Consider the following 23973-nt stretch of genomic DNA (forward strand, 5'->3'; position numbering starts at 1 on the left):
ACGCATGGGACGGGCCGGGACTCGCGATTTGCGGCCCGGCCCCTAGCGTTACCGATGCTCTTAGAATGTGATTTTAACTTGATTTGGGTCTTCAACATGTTCTACCACTGCAGGTACTTATAATATTGCAATTTAGTGTATGGTTTTTGTACCTCAGACGATATTTATAATTTAATACTTGCATTCAATCGAAACATAGAGATAATTAGAATGTTAAATACCTTAGAATGAATGTGATTTAACTTTTCTTTAGGTATGTGAAACGATATTATTAATTAATAATTTGTTAAGGCACTTATACTGCAATTTTAGGATTGTTTGGATTATCTTAAAATGTGATTTAACTTTTATTTCGGTGTGAAAATATCTATTTCTATATTATTGTTAAACATTTTAGGTATCTCAAACGACATATGTCATTTTGTAGTCTCCATACGAATTGAATTTTGATGTTATCGGGATTTAGGAAAGGGTACCTTACAACAAACACAACATAAATACGAAAAGAAATGCTTCGTTACATTATAATCGAAACTACTACATCACAAAAAAAGAAATGGAACTACAATATAGTAATTGAAGCTAATTAGTTTATTAAATTAACCAATAAGGCCAAAAACGCAAAAACTAAAGCACCACAACTAACTAAAACAACCAACCTCTCTTTTCATCTACTTTCAAAGAATTTATGGAGATATTGTTTTGTATGAGAAAAATATATTTTTAAAGAATTTATGGAGATATTGTTTTGTATGTTAAGGGATGAGAAAAATATATTTTTATATATTGATATCTGAGAATATTTTTCAAAAAGTTGAATGACACGCAGTGGCGTATACAGTAGGATACAAGGGGTACAACTGTACCCTCAATTTTTTTTTAATACTAGTATTATACATATCCCTTATTTTTGTTAATTATATATTGATATTGTACCCCTAAATATTTGGGGAAAAAATTATTAATATACAATTAATATTTCAGAAGAGATAGAAGGAAATAAAAATGATACAAAGGTCAAAAAAGAAATCAAATTCGAAAGATATTGATTTAAATTAAATTTATAGAAGGAAATAAATACATAAGGTAAAAATTAATTTCGCCCAAATTAAAACCTACAGAGTCGATTGAGTTCCTTGACAAAAGCTTTCTCCTCCGAGTAGCCGCTTTGACTGCGTTTGGCAATAGCTTTCTCCTCCGAGTCGCCGCTTTGACTGCGTGCAGTGTAGCGTCGGTCGTCTCCGCCTCTCCGGTCTGCTTCAATCGCCGTCTCCGTCTCCGTCTCTGCCCGCCGTCGCCAGTTGAGTATTTGAGAATTTGTTCTCTCTCCTCGGTTCTCCAAAGACAAGAGAGATACTGAGAAGGTTAGTAAATTAATGGGTATTAAAGAGGGTGAATTTATTAAGTTTGTTTGATTGTTTCTATATCAATTTCAGTTTCCAAGAAAAATTGATGCAAATACAATTATGTATAGTAGTTCAATAATGTCGAATTGTTTGAGAATTGAGATTAAAGCTATTTTTTATTGTCTAGACTCTAGGGAATGTAAATAGCGTGATTCACTATATAAGAATGTAATTCTCAATTCTTTAGTAGTATTATTATCAATTCTTTAGTAGTATTATTTTAGAGAGTAGAATATTAGAATTTACTACAATACAGTTTCAATTTAAAGCATAATTGTATTATTTTGTAATGTTAATACTTGTGCTTCAATTATTTATAATTTTAGTTTATAATGATTCTGAATATATTTGCAGAAAATTATTAATAATGAGGAAACAATCCGATCTTCGACAATTTATCTCCAAAAAGAGAAAATCTCGTGACATAAGCTCTCCGACTTCTAGCTCTCGAGCTGCAAATCCTCCTGCTTCAAACTCTGCAGCAAATCCTCCAGCTTCAAACACTCCAGCTTCAAGCACTCCTGCTTTAACTGATAGTGTGTCTCCTTCAAATGCTAGTGTGCCATCTCGCGAGAAAGAATTGATTTATGATGTTGAATACGTTCCTCAAGATCCTGGGAAAAGAAAAGACATAATGGAGTATCCTCCACATGAGCGAGATGCAGTTAGAAGAGCCTATATTCTTAGAAAACCTTGTCAGCCAAAAAATCATAAATTTCCTTGAAAAGAAATTGGAGGTTCACGTCGATTTATGACTTCATGGTATGATAAATGGGATTGGCTTGAATATAGCATGGAAGAAGATGCTGCATTTTGTTTTGTTTGCTACTTGTTCAAGAATGAAGTTGGACTTAATGCGGGGGGAGACGCGTTTGTGAATAGAGGATTTAAGTCATGGAATAAGCCAGATAAATTTATTAAACATATTGGTGGCGTCAGAAGTGCTCATAATCGTGCTTATGAGAAATATGTGAACCTAAGGGATGGCAAAAAAAAATCGATTCTTGTTTCTTTAGATAATGTCAGTGATGTGATTAAAAGAGAGTATGATATTCGCTTGAGGGCTTCAATTTCGTGTTTACGTTATCTATTGCGACAAGGCTTGGCATTTCGTGGGCATAGAGAAAGTGAAGAATCCCTTAACAGGGGAAATTTTCTTGAACTCTTGAAATGGTTGAGGACACATAATGAAATTATTTCAAAAGTGACTATGGAAAATGCACCTGGAAATTGTCAATTGATATCTCCAATTATTCAAAAGGATATTATTAATTGTTGTGCTAAAGAAACAACTAAGCGAATTGTGGATGATCTTGGTGAGGACTGCTTTGCTATATTAGCCGATGAATCAAGCGATGTGTCGCAAAAGGAACAATTAGCCCTTTGCATGCGCTATGTTGAAAAAAAAAGTGGAAAGGTAGTTGAACGATTCATCGGTCTTGTGCATGTGCTGATACAACAGCTTTGTCTCTTAGAAGTGCAATTTTAGCTTTGCTTTCTGAACATTCACTGAGTCCATCTAAGATTCGAGGACAATGATATGATGGGGCTAGTAACATGAACGGTGAGATACATGGACTTAAGACTTTGATTATGGAAGATACTCCAAGTGCTTATTACATCCACTGCTTTGCGCACCAGCTTCAACTAACTCTTGTAGCCATTTCCAGAAGGAACGATGAGTGTATTTGGCTTTTTGATACTATTGCAATTTTGTTGAACGTAATTGGAGTTTCTTGTAAGAGAAGGGAAATGATTCGTGAAATTCAAGCACAAAAAATCGCTAAAGCCTTAGAGATTGACGAACTTGAAACAGGGACGGGGTTGAATCAAGAACTTGGTTTGAAAAGTCCTGGAGACACTCGTTGGAGTTCTCACTACAAGACTCTTTTGAATATCACGGACTTGTTTTCTGCAATTGTTAACGTTCTAGTGATAATTGGGAAGAAGGGTTCTTCAGATGATAAGGCAAAAGCTCAAGGCGTTTTGTACTCAATAGAGTCATTTGATTTTATTTTTATGGCACAGCTAATGACCACTATATTTGGGTACACTAATGATTTGTTTCTTGCTTTACAAAGAAGGGATCAAGATATTATTAATGCTATGAGGCTCGTCACTTTAACCAAGGACCAGTTACAGAAAATGAGGGATGTCAGATGGGAGATTCAACTGAATAAGGTAATCTCAATTTGCAACAATCTTGGCATTGTTGTTCCAGATATGGAAGCTCAATATATCCCTCAAGGAAGATCAAAGCGTTTTGTTCAAGATGTTTTGTATCTCCACATTTTCGGGTTGATGTGTTTGAAAGGACCTAAGGTGCGTAGGTGTCGTTCAAGCAATGATATATCCTACTGATCAGGATAGAGATCCTAACTAACCTAGACCTTGGTTTCAAAGATTCCTCAACCCACTTCTACTGATCAGTATAGTGGTGGTAAGGGTCGAATCCCACAGAGATGGTGCGTTCTTAAACTACCGCGGTGACAATTGGAAGATTTGGTTAGCTACCACGCTTGGGTTGAGTTTCTACCTAGGCTGGAACTTAAAGGAGGTGTTCTACTGGTCAGACGGTAAGGAAAACATTTGGAATGTAACTGTGTACGTGGAATGGGGAGACAATTTTGTAACAGAAAATATTTGGAAGGTACGTGTTTCTATTTTGGGCTAAACAGAATATTCAGAGTGTAGTGGAAGTTTGATGACTAGGCTGACAGGGCTTAACTAAAAGTGAAGGACAAAAGCAAAAGCATCTCGAAAAGTAAGTGGTCCCCTCCAATTGAAATAGACATCATCTTCTTCAACAAACACTTCCAAAATTCAGATAACAATTCCAGATCCAACACGGAAAACTCAGATAAACAACTCACAAACACAGATCCAAAACTAAGAAATCAAATCTGAAATCAAACACTGAAACTGGACTTCTGCATACTGGTCAACATGAAAGAACGATTCAGAAATTAAAACTAAGCTTTGCATGCAACGATCTACTTTCCGATCAAACAGTACTTGTTTATCTATCCTAAAGAAATTTGTTACGTAAACGGAATTGAGAGATTCAGCACTTTAAACACCGAGAAACTTTAGATCTAAGCTAACTAGGCAAGGGAATAAAGAAACACCACAATAAACAAAACGGAAATCAACTTCATAGCATAAACACGTTCGGATCTTCAACAAAGTACTTCAAAAGCAGAAAATATCCAAAGGCAAACAAGATCCAACGTAAGGAAAGCGAGAAATTTAAAACTACGAAAGCAATGTAAAAGTGTTTTGCCACTCCGGGCGATGAGACTCTAAACTACGATCTTGCTGGCTGGAATGGACGAATACTGGAATTCTGGGAACATCTGAACGTCAAGTGATCATGGCTACGGCGAGGCAAGAAGCGGGACACGGCTGAAAGACTGAAACTACCGAGAAAACTTTCTACCTAAAGATGGTGGTGAATGAGTGGATGTGTATCTGTCTCTCTCCAATTTGGCTTCCTTTTATAGGGAGGCTACCCTTGATTTTAGGGTAAATCCTCGTTGCAATTTGACTTCTTTGCCCTTAATTGTGGGTAATCCGTCCCAGCTATCCGTCTTCTCCATCTCAAGCCGTTTTAGCACGAATACTGATCAGTATGAGATCATGCTGGCGCCTCCTTCACCTGAACATTCCGAAACTTCCCTACTGGCTAGAATGCTTAACCTGCACACTTTAAACAACTGTTTTGCAAATATAATCAATTAAGCACATCATACTGACCCGTAACCAAGGCCTAGAATACGACCTATCAAACTGCTCACACTTACCACAGGCTTGTCCTCAAGCGTGAAGAACAAACAAAGAAAAGAATAAGTCGAATTCTAGCCTGGTTACTCCCCTGACCGACTTTACCTAACTTAGACTCTAAACTATGACGCAAAGAAAAACACAAACAAACACAGAGAAACATAAACACATAAAAGACTGAAAACACATAGATCGGGCTATATTTTCAACCATCCCTCCCCTCTGGATCAGGTGCAATCCGGCCTTAGACAGCCTTGAACTTCTGCCACCCCCCTTTTCTCTTCCAGTCAGTATATCTGTTTGTCAAGATCGCCCACACTCTCGGCCCAACATTAGGTTCGCTCAGTCACTCATACCTCACCAGGAATGTTAGGACTGCATTCTCTCATTATGCTCACCACAATTGCTTCGGACTTAGATTCCACGAGCGGCTACTGAAGGACTTATAGGCTTGTAACGGGGTTGTTGGCTTGTAACGTTTTCGGTGGATGTTCCTAAGGCTCTAAGGTTCAAAATTTCTATTTTTATTTATGCGGGGGGGACTGTGTATATTAGGCTTCTGATCAGTTGCTTTCTTTAGTTGGCGCTTCTGGCTTTGGTCTCCACTGGTCAGTAGCATCTTGTGGCTTCGCCACCCTTATTCCTTCATTCATCTCTTTTTTTTGTGGTCAAATCTTTCTGACCATTTTCTTCATTTTCTCGGTTCCCTCTTTTTTTTTCGTTCCTTCGTGGCTTCGCCACCCTTATTCCTTCTTCTCTTTTTTGGACTGGGAATGACTCCCTGGTCGATTTTCTTCTAACTTTTTCGCCCAGCTGGTTTCTGCTTTTCCGCACTTCTTCCTGGCCAGTAAGCTCCATTTGTTTCATGCCTTACACAGTCCCAGTCGGCTGGGGTGTTTATCTGGGTATATAAAAGGTTAAGAAGAAAGGGTTCTAAAGGCGGTTTTTTTTTTTTTTTTTTAAAACGGGGGGGGGGGTTCCTACTGCCTTCAGTATTTGCTACCCGTGATCACTTCACCCTAGGCGAATTGTGGCAACCTCTTTTTTCTTTCCAATATATGTGGAAAGTGGTTCCACTTTAAGGCTTATAACTCACATTTTTGGAGGGCTTTCGTGTTTGGCTCTAAGTATGGGCTTTTCTCTCATACTCACCTCATCTATCCTGACTAGGAGGTACTAACGGGGATGATTTAGGTTTTCCAGCATGTCCTATCTCCCTCAATTCCCCTCACCTTCAGCTCAAGACGGTTGAGTTTTAAGCCCAATCACACACAACATAAAACTAGACCTAACTAAACAAAACAAAAGCACAAACACAAAGACTACACATATATACATACATCCTACTGGCCATTGCGTCCCCCCTCTCACTTCACAAGTGTCTGCCCTCAGATAAGGCTGTGAAGTGGAAAAGGTAATGGCCAGTACGATGGCACACAGACAACAAACAGCAAAACTAAAACAAAAACTTCTCACACTTAGACTATGGAATAGGCTAAGTGAGAGAGGTTTTATCACCTATACAGAGATCAACAAAACATAACCACAAACACATATATACAAACTCCTCACACTTAGACCATGCAATGGGCTAAGTGTGAGCTAACATGCATGCGACATAGAAAACAAAACAAACAAAACAAAGAAAACATGCTCCAAAGAAACAAACCCTTAACTTCTCACACTTAGACTATGGAATAGGCTAAGTGTTATGAAGTGGGGTTTGCGCGCAAACACAAATTATACTACCTAAACAAAAACCAACTCATAACAACAATACGAAAAGTTAAAAGAAAAACTGAAACTTAAAAAGAAAAACTAACTTGGTCAGTAGGGGGGGTCTATCGGAGTCTCCTGCTCCTTCGTGGGGCAGGTGGTGCAGGTCGTTCTATCGGTTGGTCCTCCGGTTGGTCTGTCTCCATTCCAGTTTGGTTCTCATCATCCTTTGCCGGCTCCTCGGCAGTTGCCGGCACCTCGGCTTTCTCTTCCTCTTGCTCCTTCACTACGGTCTCTGGGACTTGTGGTTCAACATCCTGGCCAGCATGGCCGCTTGGTCCGGTATCCTGGGCTACACTGCCCCTTACTCTCATAGCTTCAGCCGCCCTCTGGTGGCTCACCTCCTCTAGGATATTGTCGATCATGGACAACATCCTATTCATCTCCGTCTGTATCTTGCGGTTCTCCTCTCCTAACTTAGTCACGATCACTTCCATAGACGCTTGCCTCTGGGTCAGTATCCTCTGCTCCGCAGATTCCTTCAACACTCGTTCCACTACTGATGCCAATCGGATCATTTCTGCCCTCATCTGGCTGTTCTCCTCCGCCAATTCAGTAACCATCCTTTCCAATAACGCGACTCTTCCTCCTGCCGTGGCTTCCTCACCCATTGCATAAAATTGCGGTCGTCCCACCCTCATGTAGACCGCATTTGTCCTAACGAAGTAAGGTATGTCGAATAATCCCGGTGGCCGCACCATGGGCAGCGGAGACAAGTCTTCAGCCTCAGTGATAATGAGGTTGTTGCCTACGAAAGCTCCCAAAATGTGGCAAAGAGTGAGGTTTCTGGCAGGGTGCGTAGCGATCAAGTGGCACTGATATGCCGTCCAAAATCCAAGATGCAGCTTGCGTCCCTGTCTTGCGCACCAAAGGAGATACACCTCCGTCATTGAAGTGCGGACGGCTGAGTTAGATTGGCCCAGCAGGTTGGCATCAAGGTGGAGCTGTATTAGTCGCAGAACTGGATCATTGAGATGGATGGAACGGGAAACAGTGGACGCGAATTCTCCAGCGCCGGGGTGAGTAAGTTCAGCCCAGGCCTCCTGTTGATCAATATCCACGTGCCTACGAGGGATACCCCTCTCCCTGTCTCTCCACTCAGAACTGATCGCTTCTTCCAATGTACACATGCCCATCCGACATGTCCACTCTATCAAGTTCATACTAAACTCTGCCGCAAACAATCTAAAACTAATGGACACTTCATCCAGGTCCGTTGTCACCTTAAACCGAAAGGTAGTGAAGAACTCCTTCGCTAATCTCACACTGATACGTGGATCCCCATTTTGCAGTAGCCACTCAAAACCCAAAGCATTTATATAAGCAAGGAATTGGTCACGAACACCTAGTTCATCCAGAGAAGGGTAGTGTATTACCTTGCCGCACTTAATTTCCTTGCTGCCATCGTCCAGACTCTCGAAGGTATCCTTCAGTTTCTGCTTCTCGAAGAGTTTCATCTCCTCGGCGATCTCATTTGTGAAATCCATGGTCCATCTTCTATATCGGAGCCTCTCCACTGGTGGGTGGACAAGCTCTCGGTGATCACCTGGGAGCGACTGCTCCCCATATTCCTCCTCTTCCACGGACTCATCACTATCCGATGCAGACTCCTCACTAATCTCATACTCACTATCACTCTGCTCTTGCCGGCTCGATGGGATCCTCTGAGAAGCTTCGGTAATCACAATTCCTGTGTTTGCTGCCCTGGACCTCTTTGTTACTGCTTTCTTCTGGATTGGAGCCTTCCCTTTCCTCTTTCTGGCTCGCTGATATTGTGCTTCTTCCTCCTGAGCAGTAGGCTGTGCAGGTTCACCCCCTGCCTTCGTTGGAGTGGCTTGTTCTTCCTCGCTCTCGATCTCTACTGGGTTCTCAGCCGTGCTTGTCTTGGCCTTGCTGGCTGCTCTTTTACCCAGGCATCGCTGAGATACCCGCGTCTTCAGAACCAATTGCCGCTTCACTGGGTGGGGTTTTAAGACGGGAGGCGCCACAGCTTCCGGTACTTGAGTGTCTACGGTTGGTCTCTCCTCATCTACTTGCATTCGTTCCACTTGGGTATCAACTGGCTCTGGCCCTTTCTCTTCACTCTGTTCTTCCCTCTCCTCTTCCCCTACTGACTGGGATGCCTTATCCTTCGGTATGGGTTCTGTAAAAGCTTGTTCATCCTCTCCTACTGCCCTCGATGCGAGGTCTAGACCTCAGCCATTAGAGCAGTATCTTCCCTGCGATTCACCTCTTCCACTATTGATTCAAACTCCGTTTCCGTCATGAGGCCGTGCTTTTGGGCCGACTTATTCAGGTCGATCTCCTCCCTAATTACTTCTTGGCGAACCACTTCCACTTCTGGCGTCTCCTCAATTCCTTCTCCCCCTTCCTGGTCTTGTTGTTCTCTTCTCAGCCTTTCCGCTCTTTCTTCTTCATCAGAGGCATAATAAGCCGCAATGGCCTCGAGATCCTCAAGTTCGGCTTCCTGGGTCGTCGGAAAAATTCCTTCCGTCTCTGTCATTTCGGCTTCAGTTGGGGGGTTGCTTTCTTGGGGAATCATCGACGGAATCGGCAATGTAGATGAAATAGGAGTCAAGGGTTGCGTAGTGGTTACTGGCATGGTTGCCGCATGAGTTGCTCCGGCTCCGCTCCCTTGCCCTCTACCTTGGTTAAAATACTCTAACTCCGCTGCCCAATTCCTATTCGGATCCTGCAATCGGAGAAACTCCGCCATTGCATCCAAAGAGACCATCGGCGGGGCTTGTTGTGTTGGCGCGGGACGTTGTGGGTTCAGTGGTGGTGGTATTTCAAGGTTTCCTTCCTCACTGGTTTTCTTTGAGGGCGGTTTGATTTTGGTAGCAAATGCTTTCTTCCCCATGGCTGAAAATTAGGGCTTGTAAAGAGTGGAATTTGGTCTTGATATCTGGGAGAAAATGGAAGAAAATGAGGGTTTGTGATTTACGCTTTCTTGAGAGAGTATGGAATAATATCTCTTGAAAAAAGGGAATTTGAAAATGAGGGTTTGTGAGGGATAAAGTTTGGGACGGTCGTTTAATTTAGGCGAGAGATAGCAGTTGCAGGTGGTTACAACCGGCTATAGGGAGTTGCCGGTCGCGACGCTTGGACGGAAGGCGGTTAGGAATGCTGGCTCCTGATTGGCTATCGCGTCTACTCTCTCTGCTCCACGCCACTCCAGCCGCTGCCACCCTGCAAAAGCTGCATAAGTCTTAATTCAAAATTTCGTCTTTTCTCGAAACCTACCATTACTTGCCTAATAAGGGAAATAATTCAAATGGGCTCTTAAATTAGAATTGAAATAGCACCAAATAGGTAGTCTCTTGGTCAATGTGTATTCCAAATTAAATTTAAGGCCCGAAAATATTTTTGGATTTTCTTAGAAATTATCTGACATGCAAAGACTAATTACGTATTTACAATATTTACACCTTTCTTGGGTAATTTGGAATCCTACTTGGCCAGTATACGCAGAAAATTATCAAAATGGAACTAGCCATGTGGAATTCCAAATTCCTATCTTACTGATCAGTATGAAACCGATGTAAGTGTTTGCAGTGGAATTTCATCCACTACACCCACTTCGCTATTCTCCCTGAATATTTTCAACCTATGTCCATTTACTATGAAAGCTTCCGAGTTAGAAAAACTACCTGAAATTTCTACTGCTCCATTGGATCTGAGTGCAGTTATGATGTAAGGTCCTGTCCATTTGGACTTGAGTTTCCCTGGCATAAGCTTCAATCTTGACTGGAAGAGTAGTACTTTCTGGCCAACGTGGAGCTCCTTAGTTCTCAGATTTCGATCATGCCACAGTTTGGTTCGCTCCTTGTACCACATGGCTGAGTCGAATGACTCCAATCTAAGTTCCTCAAGCTCCTGCAGCTGCAGCTTCCTTTCCTCTTCGCAGGCTGTAGCATCCATATTCACTTTCTGTACTGCCCAGTATGCTCGATGCTCGATCCCAACCGGTAAATGGCACGTCTTCCCAAAAATGATCCGGTAAGGGGACATGCTTATGGGGGTTTTGTAGGCTGTTCGATACGCCCAGAGAGCATCCTCTAACCTCACACTCCAGTCTTTCCTCGAAGTGTTCACAGTCTTCTCCAAAATCTTCTTTATCTCACGGTTAGAGATCTCCGCTTGACCATTGGCTTGCGGATGGTACGGGCTGGAAAGTCTATGGTGCACACCGTATTTCTTCATTAAGGCTTCAATTGTGCGATTACAGAAGTGTGTACCTTGATCTGATATGATCGCCCTTGGAACTCCGAACCAGCTGAAGATATGACTCTTTAAGAACTTGGCCACCTCCTTTGCTTCACACGTACTTGTGGCCTTGGCTTCTACCCATTTGGAGACGTAATCTACCGCGACTAGGATATACAGATTGCCATAGGACGAAGGAAAAGGCCCCATGAAATCCATTCCCCATATGTCGAATAGCTCGCAAACTATTATGGGTACCTGCGGCATTTCGTCCCGGGCAGATATTCCACCGGTCAGTTGGCAACGCTCGCAACTTCTGCAGAACTCGTACGCATCTTTGTTGAGTGTTGGCCAATAAAAGCCACTATCCATAATCTTCCTTGCCGTCTTCTTGGATCCGAAATGTCCTCCGCATGCTAACGAATGGCAGTGGGTTAGAACATCCCGCTGCTCCCAGTCAGGAATGCACCTTCTTATCACTTGATCGGATCATACCCTACATAGGTAGGGGTCGTCCCAAAAGTAGTATTTTGCTTCACTCTTGATCTTCATCCTTTGTGCCTTGGTAACACTTGGTGCTTCTGGAAGTTCTCCAGTTACTAGGTAGTTGGCCAGGTCCGCATACCATGGCTCCTGCCCTACCTTCTCCTTTCCTTTTGCTGTATCATTCTGACCAGTAAGTTTGTACACTTCTTCCCAATCAATTTTCCTGGGCGCAAAAATCACCTCACATAAATGTTCCTCTGGAAACTTATCATGCACTTCGTCACTGTTTCCATCTTGCATTATTCTGCTCAAATGGTCTGCCACCTTGTTCTCGACTCCTCTCTTATCTTCCACCTCCCAATCAAATTCTTGTAACAAGAGTACCCATCGGATCAAGCGTGGTTTGGATTCCTTCTTGGCAATCAGATACTTAATGGCTGCATGGTCAGTATATACTATGACCTTGGATCCCAACAAATATGGCCGGAACTTCTCGAAAGAATACACCACTGCCAGCATCTCCTTTTCAGTGGTATCGTAATTCCGCTGGGCTTGATTCAAAGTCTTGGACGCATAAAAAATTACGTACCTCTTCCCATCGATCTTCTGACCCAGCACGGCCCCTACCGCAAAGTCGCTGGCGTCGCACATTACTTCGAAAGGATGGTCCCAGTCAGGAGCCCGTATGATAGGTGCGGATATCAGCTTTTCCTTGAGAAGATTGAAAGCAGCCTTGCATTGCTCATCAAAAACGAACTCCACGTCATTTTGAAGTAGCCTGGTAAGGGGTTGGGCGATTTTGGAGAAATCCTTAATAAATCGTCGATAAAATCCGGCATGCCCCAGAAAACCCCTAATCCCCTTCTGATCAGTAGGGAACGGTAATTTAGATATAACGTCCACCTTTGCTCGATCCACCTGGATTCCCCTTTCCGAGACCACGTGTCCCAGAACAATCCCTTCGGTGACCATAAAATGGCACTTCTCAAAGTTCAAAACCAAACTCTTCGCTTGACATCTCTCAAGAACTATATCCAAATGATGAAGGCAAGAATCGAACGAGTCTCCGTAGACCGTAAAGTCATCCATGAATATCTCTATGCAATCCTCAATCAAATCAGAAAATATGCTCATCATGCAACGTTGAAACGTACCTGGAGCGTTGCATAGGCCGAAAGGCATGCGCCGGTATGCATAAGTTCCGAATAGGCAAGTGAAGGTGGTCTTATCCTGGTCTTCAGGATCCACGTAGATTTGGAAATATCCGCTGTACCCATCCAAGAAGCAAAAGTACTTCTTCCCAGTGAGTCGCTCCAACATCTGGTCGATAAAAGGCAGAGGGAAGTGATCCTTCCTTGTTGCATTGTTCAGCTTGCGGTAATCGATGCACATTCGCCAACCCGTGACTAGCCTCGTTGGAATCAGCTCATTCCTCTCATTTTGGACGACTTGGATTCCCGACTTCTTTGGAACCATGTGGATCGGGCTGACCCACTCACTGTCCGGCACTGAATAGATAATCCCTAGCGACAACAACTTCAAGATTTCCTTCAATATTTCCTCTCGCATGTTAGGGTTTACTTTCCTTTGGGCATCTCGATGTGCCTTTGCTCCCTCTTCCAGCCTAATATGGTGCATGCAGACGTCGGGGCTAATTCCAACTAAATCTGTAAGACTCCATCCAATCGCCTTCTTGTTCTTGCTCAGCACGGTCAGTAGCCTAGCTTCTTGTTCCTTCGTAAGGCTGCTGCTGATGATCACTGGATAGGAGTCCTCACCTCCGAGGAATGCATACTTCAAATTCGAGGGTAACTTCTTCAGCTCAACTTGGGGTGGAAGTGTGTCTTCGGTTAGGGGGTTTTTCTCGGACTCTTCCCCTTTTTCCAAATCTCCTTCTGATGGTTCTTCTATACTGACTGGTAGCTGAGCCCCTGCGGCTCCTATGAACTCCGACTTTTGACAAAAATCCTTGATTGCTCCTTCAATTTCTTCATCGGTCAACCCCTGGCTACTGATCAGATCACACCATGCAGCAGCTTCTACGTCAGCCTGTTCATAAACATCTAAAGCCTGGAGTCTCTCCTGCAATAGTTCGGTCTCAAGAAAATCTTGGACTAAAGGGTCAATCACATCAACATAGCATAGATTTTCAGAATCAATAGGTTTCTTCATGGCATCATTTATATCAAAGGTAAACTTCTCCCCATGAAAATCAATGCAAATAGTCCCCTCAGCCATATCCACGATCGTCTTGGCCGTTCTCAAAAATGGTCTTCCTAACAAGACTCCACTAGACTCCCTCGCTTCATGCTCACTCATTTTGATCACATAAAAATCAGCAGGGTATGTAAAATCATGCACTCTAACTAATACATCCTCTAAAACTCCCTCCGGACTTATGCACGACCTATCAGCCAGTTGGATCAATACTCTAGTACTTGACAGCCTCACTCCCTTCAACCGGTTATAGATAGACAATGGCATGACATTTATAGACGCCCCCAAATCACACATTGCATGTTCGACCTTCACATCTCCAACAGTTATTGGTAAGGTAAACATACCTGGGTCGGCTCTCTTGGGTGGTAACGTCTCTTGCACTATTGCTGACGCTATCCCTTCCACCATAATCTTGCCATCTTTCTGGGCTCTCCCGGCTATGAAGTCCTTTATGAATTTCCCAAGAGGGGGTAGTTTCACGGCTTGGAGAAATGGTATGGTGACATCCAACTTCCCAAAAATCGACAAATAGTCAACCGGGTTCTCTTTCTTCCTCTTTGTAACAAATCGGAATGGGAATGGTTTCTCCCCTTTTTTCTCATCTACTTGTCCCTTAGCAACCTTCTTGGAGTCTTTCCGGGGTAGTTCCTGAGTCTGGGCTTCCATTCTGGGCTCTTCCTCTCGATGAGGTTCCTTCCTGGTCAGTAGGGTTTCGGGTTCATCTCCTACAATTGGTGTAGCATCCAAGAAGAATGGATCCTGCATCTGAGGCATAGGCCTCCCTAGTTCTTCCGCTGAAACGGTATCGCCTCCTATCTTCGTTCCGTTAGATCCTCCACTAGGTCGTTTGGGTTGAGGCGCGTCATAAGTAGTTCCGGTCCGCAACGTAACCTTACTCACATTTGCCTTGTCGGGCATTTGGACTGTAGATGGGAGTTTACCTGCATTTCCCTTCAAATCCCCCACCGAACTGGCCAGTTGGGCTAACTGCCGATTCATCATATCCATGTTCGCCTTATGTTCTTTCTGGGCATTTTGCATCCCCTGCACGACCTCGTTATGGGATTGCAAGTCTCCTTTGATGCTCTGTTGTGACGCTAGCATTTCACCCATCATGTCCTCAACGGACCTCCTTGGCCTGTTTGGATTTTGGAAATGATTCGGCCCTTGGTGTTGATAGTTCTGGAAGTTTTGCTGGCCTTGAATAGGCGGGTATTGGTTATACTGGGCATGAGGGACGTACTGATCTTGAGGATATTGATTCTGGTGCTGGGCTTGAAACTAATTTTGGTTCTGATGGTGTTGGGGTGCATGATTTGGCTGATTTTGGAAACTGTGGAAGTTTCTATGGTGGGGTGGTACATAAACAGGATTCGGGTTTTGGCCTTGTGGGCTTTGATTTTGGGTTTGTTGGTTTCTTCCTGACCAGTTGGGCTGGTAGTCTGGGTTTGCTAGTCCACGGTTAGGGTTTTGGTTTGGATTGGGGTTATACTGGTTCTGTCCTTGGTTCTGATTTTGGCCCCCGTCTCCCCATCGAAAGTTTGGATGATCCCTCCATGGTGCATCCCGTTGTCTACCCTGAATCCAATGCCCACTGGAATTGAAGTACCCCGCAGCATTGACCTGTTCCATATTCACGTAGTCACTAGGCTGTTCATAGTTCGGTCCTTGATTTCCCTGTTCTGCACCTTTGTAATTCCCAGCTGGGGGAGATGGTGGGGTGCTTTTCTCGATCGCACTCAGAAGTGACTTCTTCAGCTCATCCATCTTCAAGGCCATTTTCTGCTCCAGTTTATTTTCCTGATCAGTAGACGAGACAACAGCAGCCCGCTCTCGGTTGTATCCTTCCCTTGAATGGTCATACTCTTTCTTTGCATTCAGTAGCTTCCTTAGGACTCTCTTCGCTTCGCTGACCCGTAATTGTGTGAAGCTTCCTCCTGACGATGAATTTGCTAGATCCTTGGTTACCGCGTTCATACCTTCGTAGAAAGTATGATGCACTTCAATGTCCGCCATGCGATGGTTGGGACATGATTCCAAAAGACCCATGTATCTTGCCCAATAATCGCTCAAGGGTTCATCATACCCTTGCTTCACATTAGTTATTTCCCTTTTCAGCGCGCTTGTCTTTGATGACGGGAAAAACTCGCCTAGGAATGCTGACTTGAAATCGGCCCAAGTCTCAATGGAGTTGGGGGGCAGGCGCATTAACCAGGTGTTGGCTTCCCCCTTGAGCACAAATGGCAAGGCCTTCAACCTATAATCATCCTCATTCGCTCTTGCTGGTCTCCTCTGCGCCCTACAAATTTTACAAAACTCATGCAGAAACTCATACGGCCCTTCATAGCTCTTCCCACAGTATGTAGGCAGAATCGCGATCACATGAAGCTTCACATCGCAGGCGGTTTGCCCTGGAGTGACGACTATGGCTTGCGATGGTTCTCCCTCGGTATGCGCGTTAAGGGTACCAATCTCTGGATCCTCATCTCCGTTGGCGGCCATCTGAACTGGAATGCCTTCCAACAGTGGTATCTCCTCTGGTATTGGTCCTTCTATGTTGTATTGCTCTTCGTCGCTACTCGAACCTAAGTCAGATAAAGCCGTCGACAACCCGGATCGAGTGGTTACGAGTATCGATCCCCGCTGAAGTATCTTCGGCCTCCACTGGTCAGGAGCCGAACTGCTTCTCATAAACTGAAAAGAAAAGAAAAAAAGAAAGGTTATGCACAATATATACACCGAAGTATCACTCACAGTAATTGCAAATAACGCTATCCATCCCCGGCAACGGCGCCATTTGAAAGGACCTAAGGTGCGTAGGTGTCGTTCAAGCAAGGATATATCCTACTGATCAGGATAGAGATCCTAACTAACCTAGACCTTGGTTTCAAAGATTCCTCAACCCACTTCTACTGATCAGTATAGTGGTGGTAAGGGTCGAATCCCACAGAGATGGTGCGTTCTTAAACTACCGCGGTGACAATTGGAAGATTTGGTTAGCTACCACGCTTGGGTTGAGTTTCTACCTAGGCTGGAACTTAAAGGAGGTGTTCTACTGGTCAGACGGTAAGGAAAACATTTGGAATGTAACTGTGTACGTGGAATGGGGAGACAATTTTGTAACAGAAAATATTTGGAAGGTACGTGTTTCTATTTTGGGCTAAACAGAATATTCTGAGTGTAGTGGAAGTTTGATGACTAGGCTGACAGGGCTTAACTAAAAGTGAAGGACAAAAGCAAAAGCATCTCGAAAAGTAAGTGGTCCCCTCCAATTGAAATAGACATCATCTTCTTCAACAAACACTTCCAAAATTCAGATAACAATTCCAGATTCAACACGGAAAACTCAGATAAACAACTCACAAACACAGATCCAAAACTAAGAAATCAAATCTGAAATCAAACACTGAAACTGGACTTCTGCATACTGGTCAACATGAAAGAACGATTCAGAAATTAAAACTAAGCTTTGCATGCAACGATCTACTTTCCGATCAAACAGTACTTGTTTATCTATCCTAAAGAAATTTGTTACGTAAACGGAATTGAGAGATTCAGCACTTTAAACACCGAGAAACTTTAGATCTAAGCTAACTAGGCAAGGGAATAAAGAAACACCACAATAAACGAAACGGAAATCAACTTCATAGCATAAACACGTTCGGATCTTCAACAAAGTACTTCAAAAGCAGAAAATATCCAAAGGCAAACAAGATCCAACGTAAGAAAAGTGAGAAATTTAAAACTACGAAAGCAATGTAAAAGTGTTTTGCCACTCCGGGCGATGAGACTCTAAACTACGATCTTGCTGGCTGGAATGGACGAATACTGGAATTCTGGGAACATCTGAACGTCAAGTGATCATGGCTACGGCGAGGCAAGAAGCGGGACACGGCTGAAAGACTGAAACTACCGAGAAAACTTTCTACCTAAAGATGGTGGTGAATGAGTGAATGTGTATCTGTCTCTCTCCAATTTGGCTTCCTTTTATAGGGAGGCTACCCTTGATTTTAGGGTAAATCCTCGTTGCAATTTGACTTCTTTGCCCTTAATTGTGGGTAATCCGTCCCAGCTATCCGTCTTCTCCATCTCAAGCCGTTTTAGCACGAATACTGATCAGTATGAGATCATGCTGGCGCCTCCTTCACCTGAACATTCCGAAACTTCCCTACTGGCTAGAATGCTTAACCTGCACACTTTAAACAACTGTTTTGCAAATATAATCAATTAAGCACATCATACTGACCCGTAACCAAGGCCTAGAATACGACTTATCAGTGTTTAAAAAGGAAATTGATTTATTACTTCAATAACTTGATAATCGATTTGATGAGGTCAATATGGAGTTGATTAAGTGCATGGCTTGCTTCAATCCTAAAGATAACTTCTCTTCTTTTGACAAGGAAAAGGTACTTGAACTTGCCACTTTTTATCCTTCCGACTTTTCAAACTGTCAATTGATGGCTATTGAGTGCCAACTTGATATATTCATCGAAGATATGAAAAATGATAGTGACTTTCAAAATTTACAAGATATTGGTTCTCTTCTGATGAAACTTGTTGAAACAAAAAGAGATGTCGCTTATCCTCTTGTGTTTTTGCTTATAAAGTTGATTTTGATTCTTCCGGTTGCTACTGCAAGTGTAGAGCGAGTATTTTCTAGAATGACGTTTGTGAAGAATAAGTTGCGAAATAGGATTGGTGATCTATCTTTGAATGATTGTTTGGTCACTTTCTTTGAGAAAGATATATTTCTACAAGTTTCTGATGACGCTGTAGTCAAACGTTTTGAAGAAAGGAAGACACGTCGAAAAATAAACTAAATGTTATGTATTTTTCTTTTATATTTTGAATTGTATAGATTTAAAACTAAACATTGTTTCAGAATACTATATTATTTTCATTAGTTTTTTTGTCATTTTATATATTTATTTATTCGTAACCCCAGATCAAAAATCTTGTATACGCCACTGATGAACGTGACATCTACTTTTGTACAAAGAGAGTATGATATTTTGTTTCATAACTCCTACCTTTTACAAAAAAAAATTCTTGCTTTTTTACTTTCTTCATCCCAATTAAATTGAGTTGAAACTTTTGGATACAGACTTTAAGAAATTTTGTTGATGTAGAAGATAAAGAAAGGGTAAGTAGGTGATGAGAAAAGTAAGAGTAATTGAATATTTTATTTTTTGTCAAAAAATGAAATTACTCAACTTAGTTGAGACATCTCAAAAAGAAATATGACTCAATTGCATTGGAACGGAGGGAGTAGTTGTTTTAGTTTTAATGTTATTTAATTTTTATTATTTTAAGTACTCTCTCCATCCCAACTAAAGTTGAGTCAAAATTTTTTATCACGTTGATTAAGAAATTATGTTAAAAAGTTGGAGAGAGGAATAAAATTAGATAATACAAAGAGAAATCCAGTAAGTAATAAATAAATAAACTAAGAATGATTGGATGGATTTTTTTTTAAGTATTCAGTAAGTAATAAATAAATAAACTAAGAATGATCGGATGTTTTTATTAAAGTAAATAACTGTTGAGTTATTTATCCTATAATTCATATCTCAAATCGAAAATCCTGCCTACGCTAATGACCAGAAACCAACCAGAGTGGTGGCTTTGTCAGTGCTAGTTGTGTCACACATGTTACTCCATATTGCAATTCTTAAGTTGTCATGGATTAAAATGAGAAATTTCAAATTTCCTACGTAACGACAAACAGAGTAAATATTTCATATCTTTAACATGTTCACAAATTACAGCATCATTAGTTAACTAATAATTCAACACATGCAAAAAGGAGACATAAACTTTATGTATAAATAAATTAAGTCCCTGATACTCGCCATCAAACCACATCCACCGCGGCCGCCGCCGCCACAACCACCGTCGTATTCTTCAATTTCTTCGCTAACACCAGATGAAAAACAACGAAGCTATCCATCACCACCACCGCCGCATCTCCGACCCCGAGCCGGGCGGCAAGAAGAGCCCCCGCTTCACCCTCCCCGACGCCCCCACTGCCGCCGCCGATGACTACGTGGAGATCACCCTCGACCTCCACGACGACTCGGTCGAGGTCCACAGCGTCACCGCTGCCAGCGGCGCCGCGGTGGACGACCCCAGCCTCAAAATCCTGGCAAAGGGGCTGGAGAAAAAGTCCTCATTCGGCTCATCCGTGTTGAAGCGCCTCGCCTCGCTGACGCGCCACCCTCCGACCCCCGTGAAGCGCCTCGACCGGACCAAGTCCGCGGCCGCGCAGGCGCTCAGGGGGCTCAAGTTCATCAGCAAGGCCGAGGGCGGCGCGGCCTGGAGCGAGGTCGCCAAGAGATTCGATGAGCTCGCGAGCAACGGAATGCTGCCGCGCTCGCTCTTTGGCGAATGTATTGGTAATAACAAACACCACCTAATTTTTGTTCAAATTCCGAACAAACATACAAATACTTGTGATGGGGTACGAACTAAACCCTAATGGCAAGCCCAATAACAGTGACGGCCCATCAGCCCAGAGCCCAAGAAAGAGTATCTGTTCGGCACCAAAGAGTTCGGCACGACCAAAGAGTTCGGACTCAGCCTACAGCTCGGTAAAAGCCGACCAGTCAAGCTCTCCTCTCAGATCGGCAAGAGCTGATCGGTGAAGTCCAGCAGTTCGGTCTCCGCATTCGACCGAACTAGGAGTTAGTGGACTCATGAAAGGCCTCCACGACCTCCACTATACCCACGATCTATTTAGTGGTACGAAGCAGTTATTGAGCAGTTATTGCTCACCCACGATCTTGTTAGTGGGGCTGCAAACCACGATCCTAGTTCAATGTATAAATAGAACTTAGATCAGATAGAAAAGGGTTAAGCTCTCTAGAGATAAAATACCATATAGCAAGTCTGTGTTGTAAGCTGTAATCCCAGATCAAGCAATACAATCTTGCCCTCCCTTCTCCCGTGGACGTAGATTTACTTCAGTAAATCGAACCACGTAAATTCTTTGTGTCGCAGTTTTCATTCTCTACCAGCATTTACTCACATCAGAAATTCGCGGAGCCATCACTGGCGCCGTCTGTGGGAACAGAGAACAAAATTTGTGATAAAGCGAATTTTTGATCCATTTTTTCCACCCAAAAAATGCATACCAGATCGCAGAGTACCCGTATTCCTGCCCGTGAGAACCAGGAGGAAGCCAATCCATCCCACAGGTCTGGAAAACAGCCTAGGGATAAATCCACCACCAGTTCTCATGGCGAAGGAACAAGCCGCTCCAAAAATCGTCCCACTGAGTCTTCCCAGCAGCCCGATTTGAATGAGGCTGTCAAGCAGTTTTTGGAGGCGAAGCAGGAGGAATTCTTAACCTTCCTGCGAAAAAGCCAAAAGCAGCCGGAGACGAAAACGGCGGATTCTCCTTCTCCCTCCGCACAAGAAAGTCACTACCGCAGTAGTGTCGCATCTCCCAGGAGAAAGAATCCCCGTCCCCCACATGTTCCAGTTCCTCCTCGGTACCGGAATCACAGGAGAACTCAATCTCCTCCATACCGACGAGATATCGGATTCGCCGTGTACGGAGCACTGAAGACTCCGTTCTCGGACGACATCACCCGAACTCCCCTACCACAGAACTACCGAACTCCGTCGATGACTTACGACGGGCTCGTGGACCCTCACGATTTCTTGGGGCGCTATCAATATAACATGGCGAACCAGGGTCTCAACGAGGTCCACATGTGCAAGCTGTTTCCCGAGCTGCTCATCGGGAACGCGAGAAGGTGGTTCGATAGCCTCCCCCAGGGCAGCATCAGATCTTACCGAGATCTAATGGATGCCTTCCACAGGAGGTTCTTTCAGAAAGCGGAAGCCCGAATCACTTCGGCTCAGCTGCTTTCCATTCGTCAAGGTCGCGACGAAAAAATCAGCGACTTTATGACAAGATTCCACAAGGAATGCCTGCAAGTAGACGATCTCAACGATCTGCTTGTCATCTCGGCATTCCAAAATGGAATCCTGCCCGGAGCTCTCTACAGGAAGCTCGTTGAGTGCGGTCCGCAGACAGCTCAGGAAATGTGGGACATTGCGGACCAGTACTCCCGGGCCGATGAGGCAGACCGTCGCAAACGGTCGTTAGACAGCTCATCGACCCGAGGAGACAGAAGGAAGCCCGATCATAGCGATCAGGGGCATCCTCGCCGGACTCCATTTGAAAGAATTCAAAGGGCTCCGGTGCAAGACAGATTGGGACCTCGTCTCAATCCCGAGAAGCCGCCCGCTCAGTTCGTACCGCTGAACAAGCCGAGAGCGGAAATTTTCGAACTGCACTCTGACCTATTCGAAAAGCCAAAGCGGATGACGAAATCAGCCGCGCGCCGACCACAGGATAGTTACTGCTCCTACCATCAAGACCACGGTCACGATACTGAGGAGTGCAGAAACTTGGCTGCAGGTATCGATGTTCTTGTGAAGGCAGGGACATTGAAAAAATACCGAAGCAAGCAGCCAAAGAAGAATAAAAAGCAGAGTGGTGCGAACTGCGCTCCTCAGGATCCGAAAAGGCAGCCGGATCCCGAAGACGATGACGAGCCGCAATATGATGGAGTAATCCAGACTATTGACGCGCTCCCTGCCGGGAAGACCAAGTCGTCCCTAAAGTCAGAACGCAGAGGCTCCAATCGAGAGGAGCCCACGCATAAAAGGCTGAAGCAGGACGAAGTGATTACGTTCTCGGCTGCTGATCCCGTCCCGGCCATCTCTCCTCACCAAGACGCCATTGTCATCCAAGCCGGAGTGGCAAACAAACTGATCCACAGGGTGTTTGTGGATACAGGAGCGTCGGTTAGCATTCTTTTTAAAGAGTGCTTCGACAAACTAGAAGTGGACCCAGCTCGGCTCAGTCCGGCTCCGCTTCCCCTGAAGAGCTTCACCCAGGAGGACACCCGCCCTGAAGGTATTATCAGCCTTCCGATCACGGTGGGGAAAGCGCCTACTAGCTCCAGTACGATGATTGAGTTTTTCGTGGTGAAAGCTCGGTCCCCGTACAACGTCATCCTGGGAAGAGACTGGCTCAACACAGTTCGGGCCGTTTGCTCCACCTATCACCTCACCATCAAGATCCCTACTAAAGGAGGGATAGCGGTCATCCGAGGTGACCAAAAGAGAGCAAAGGAATGTCTGCAAATTGCGCTTAGAAGTGCTGAGCAGTCAGATCGGCACCACCAAGCATAGCAATCACAGCAGCCGGAGTCTGAGGCGATGACCGAAGTCATACCGGAGCCGAACTCGATGACAGTTCAGCTGTACGAAGACGATCCATCCAGAACGGTTAAGATCGGCTTCGCGGGAACGCCCCTACTTCGGGAAAAAACCATCCAGCTCCTCAAGGAGTATAAAGACGTCTTTGCATGGTCTCCGTTGGACATGACCGGAGTACCCCCCGAGGTAATCACTCATCGGTTAAATATTGATCCTTCAGTCCGGCCGATAAAACAGAAGCAAAGACTCTTTGCGGCAGAACGAAGTCAAGTCATCCATGACGAAGTCCGTCAATTATTGAAGGCGGATGTGTTATTCGAAGTGAAGTATCCTTCGTGGGTGGCCAATCCTGTCATGATCAAGAAAAAGGAAGGAGGATGGCGGATGTGCATAGATTTCACCGATCTAAATAAGCACTGTCCCAAAGATTGCTATCCCCTTCCGAACATAGATAAAAAAGTAGAAGCTTTGATAGGCTTTGAAATTTTTTGTTTTCTTGATCTGTACAAAGGATACCATCAAGTTTTAATGGATGAGATTGACGCTTCAAAAACGGCCTTCATTACTGATTTCGGCATTTTCGCTTATAAAAAGATGCCATTCGGTTTAAAGAATGCCGGAGCCACTTATCAAAGGATGGTAGACAAGCTTTTTCGGCACCTGATTGGAAAGGAGGTCGAAGTGTATGTTGACGATATAGTCGTCAAAAGCAAAAGCACTTCGGAGTACGAGCACAACCTCAAGTCCACTCTCAACGTGCTCAAGAAAGCCAACCTCAAACTTAATCCCCAAAAGTGTACCTTTTTGGTAGATTCGGGAAAGTTTCTGGGTTGTTGGGTTTCAAAGGACGGACTCA

At 43.9% G+C, this 23973-nt stretch overlaps 1 protein-coding gene across 1 annotated transcript; it reads left to right on the forward strand.

Moving 5' to 3' along the window:
* Positions 1-1773: 1773 nt before the first annotated feature.
* LOC121808925 (zinc finger MYM-type protein 1-like) lies at positions 1774-2895 on the forward strand. The gene is made up of 2 exons (XM_042209482.1): positions 1774-2045; positions 2199-2895. The coding sequence occupies exons 1-2, from the start codon at positions 1774-1776 to the stop codon at positions 2893-2895; spliced, it is 969 nt and encodes a 322-aa protein (XP_042065416.1).
* Positions 2896-23973: the final 21078 nt, after the last annotated feature.

The sequence above is a fragment of the Salvia splendens genome, chromosome 6 (assembly GCF_004379255.2).
Source record: "Salvia splendens isolate huo1 chromosome 6, SspV2, whole genome shotgun sequence".
Lineage (NCBI taxonomy): Eukaryota > Viridiplantae > Streptophyta > Magnoliopsida > Lamiales > Lamiaceae > Salvia > Salvia splendens.

What these genes read in the sequence shown, in the direction of transcription:
- LOC121808925 (XM_042209482.1), top strand. Translation starts at nt 1,774, where the DNA reads ATGAGGAAACAATCCGATCTTCGACAATTTATCTCCAAAAAGAGAAAA. An exon ending in AAAAGAAAAGACATAATGGA is followed by an intron (nt 2,046 to 2,198) that starts GTATCCTCCACA and finishes GCTTGAATATAG; the next exon opens with CATGGAAGAAGATGCTGCAT.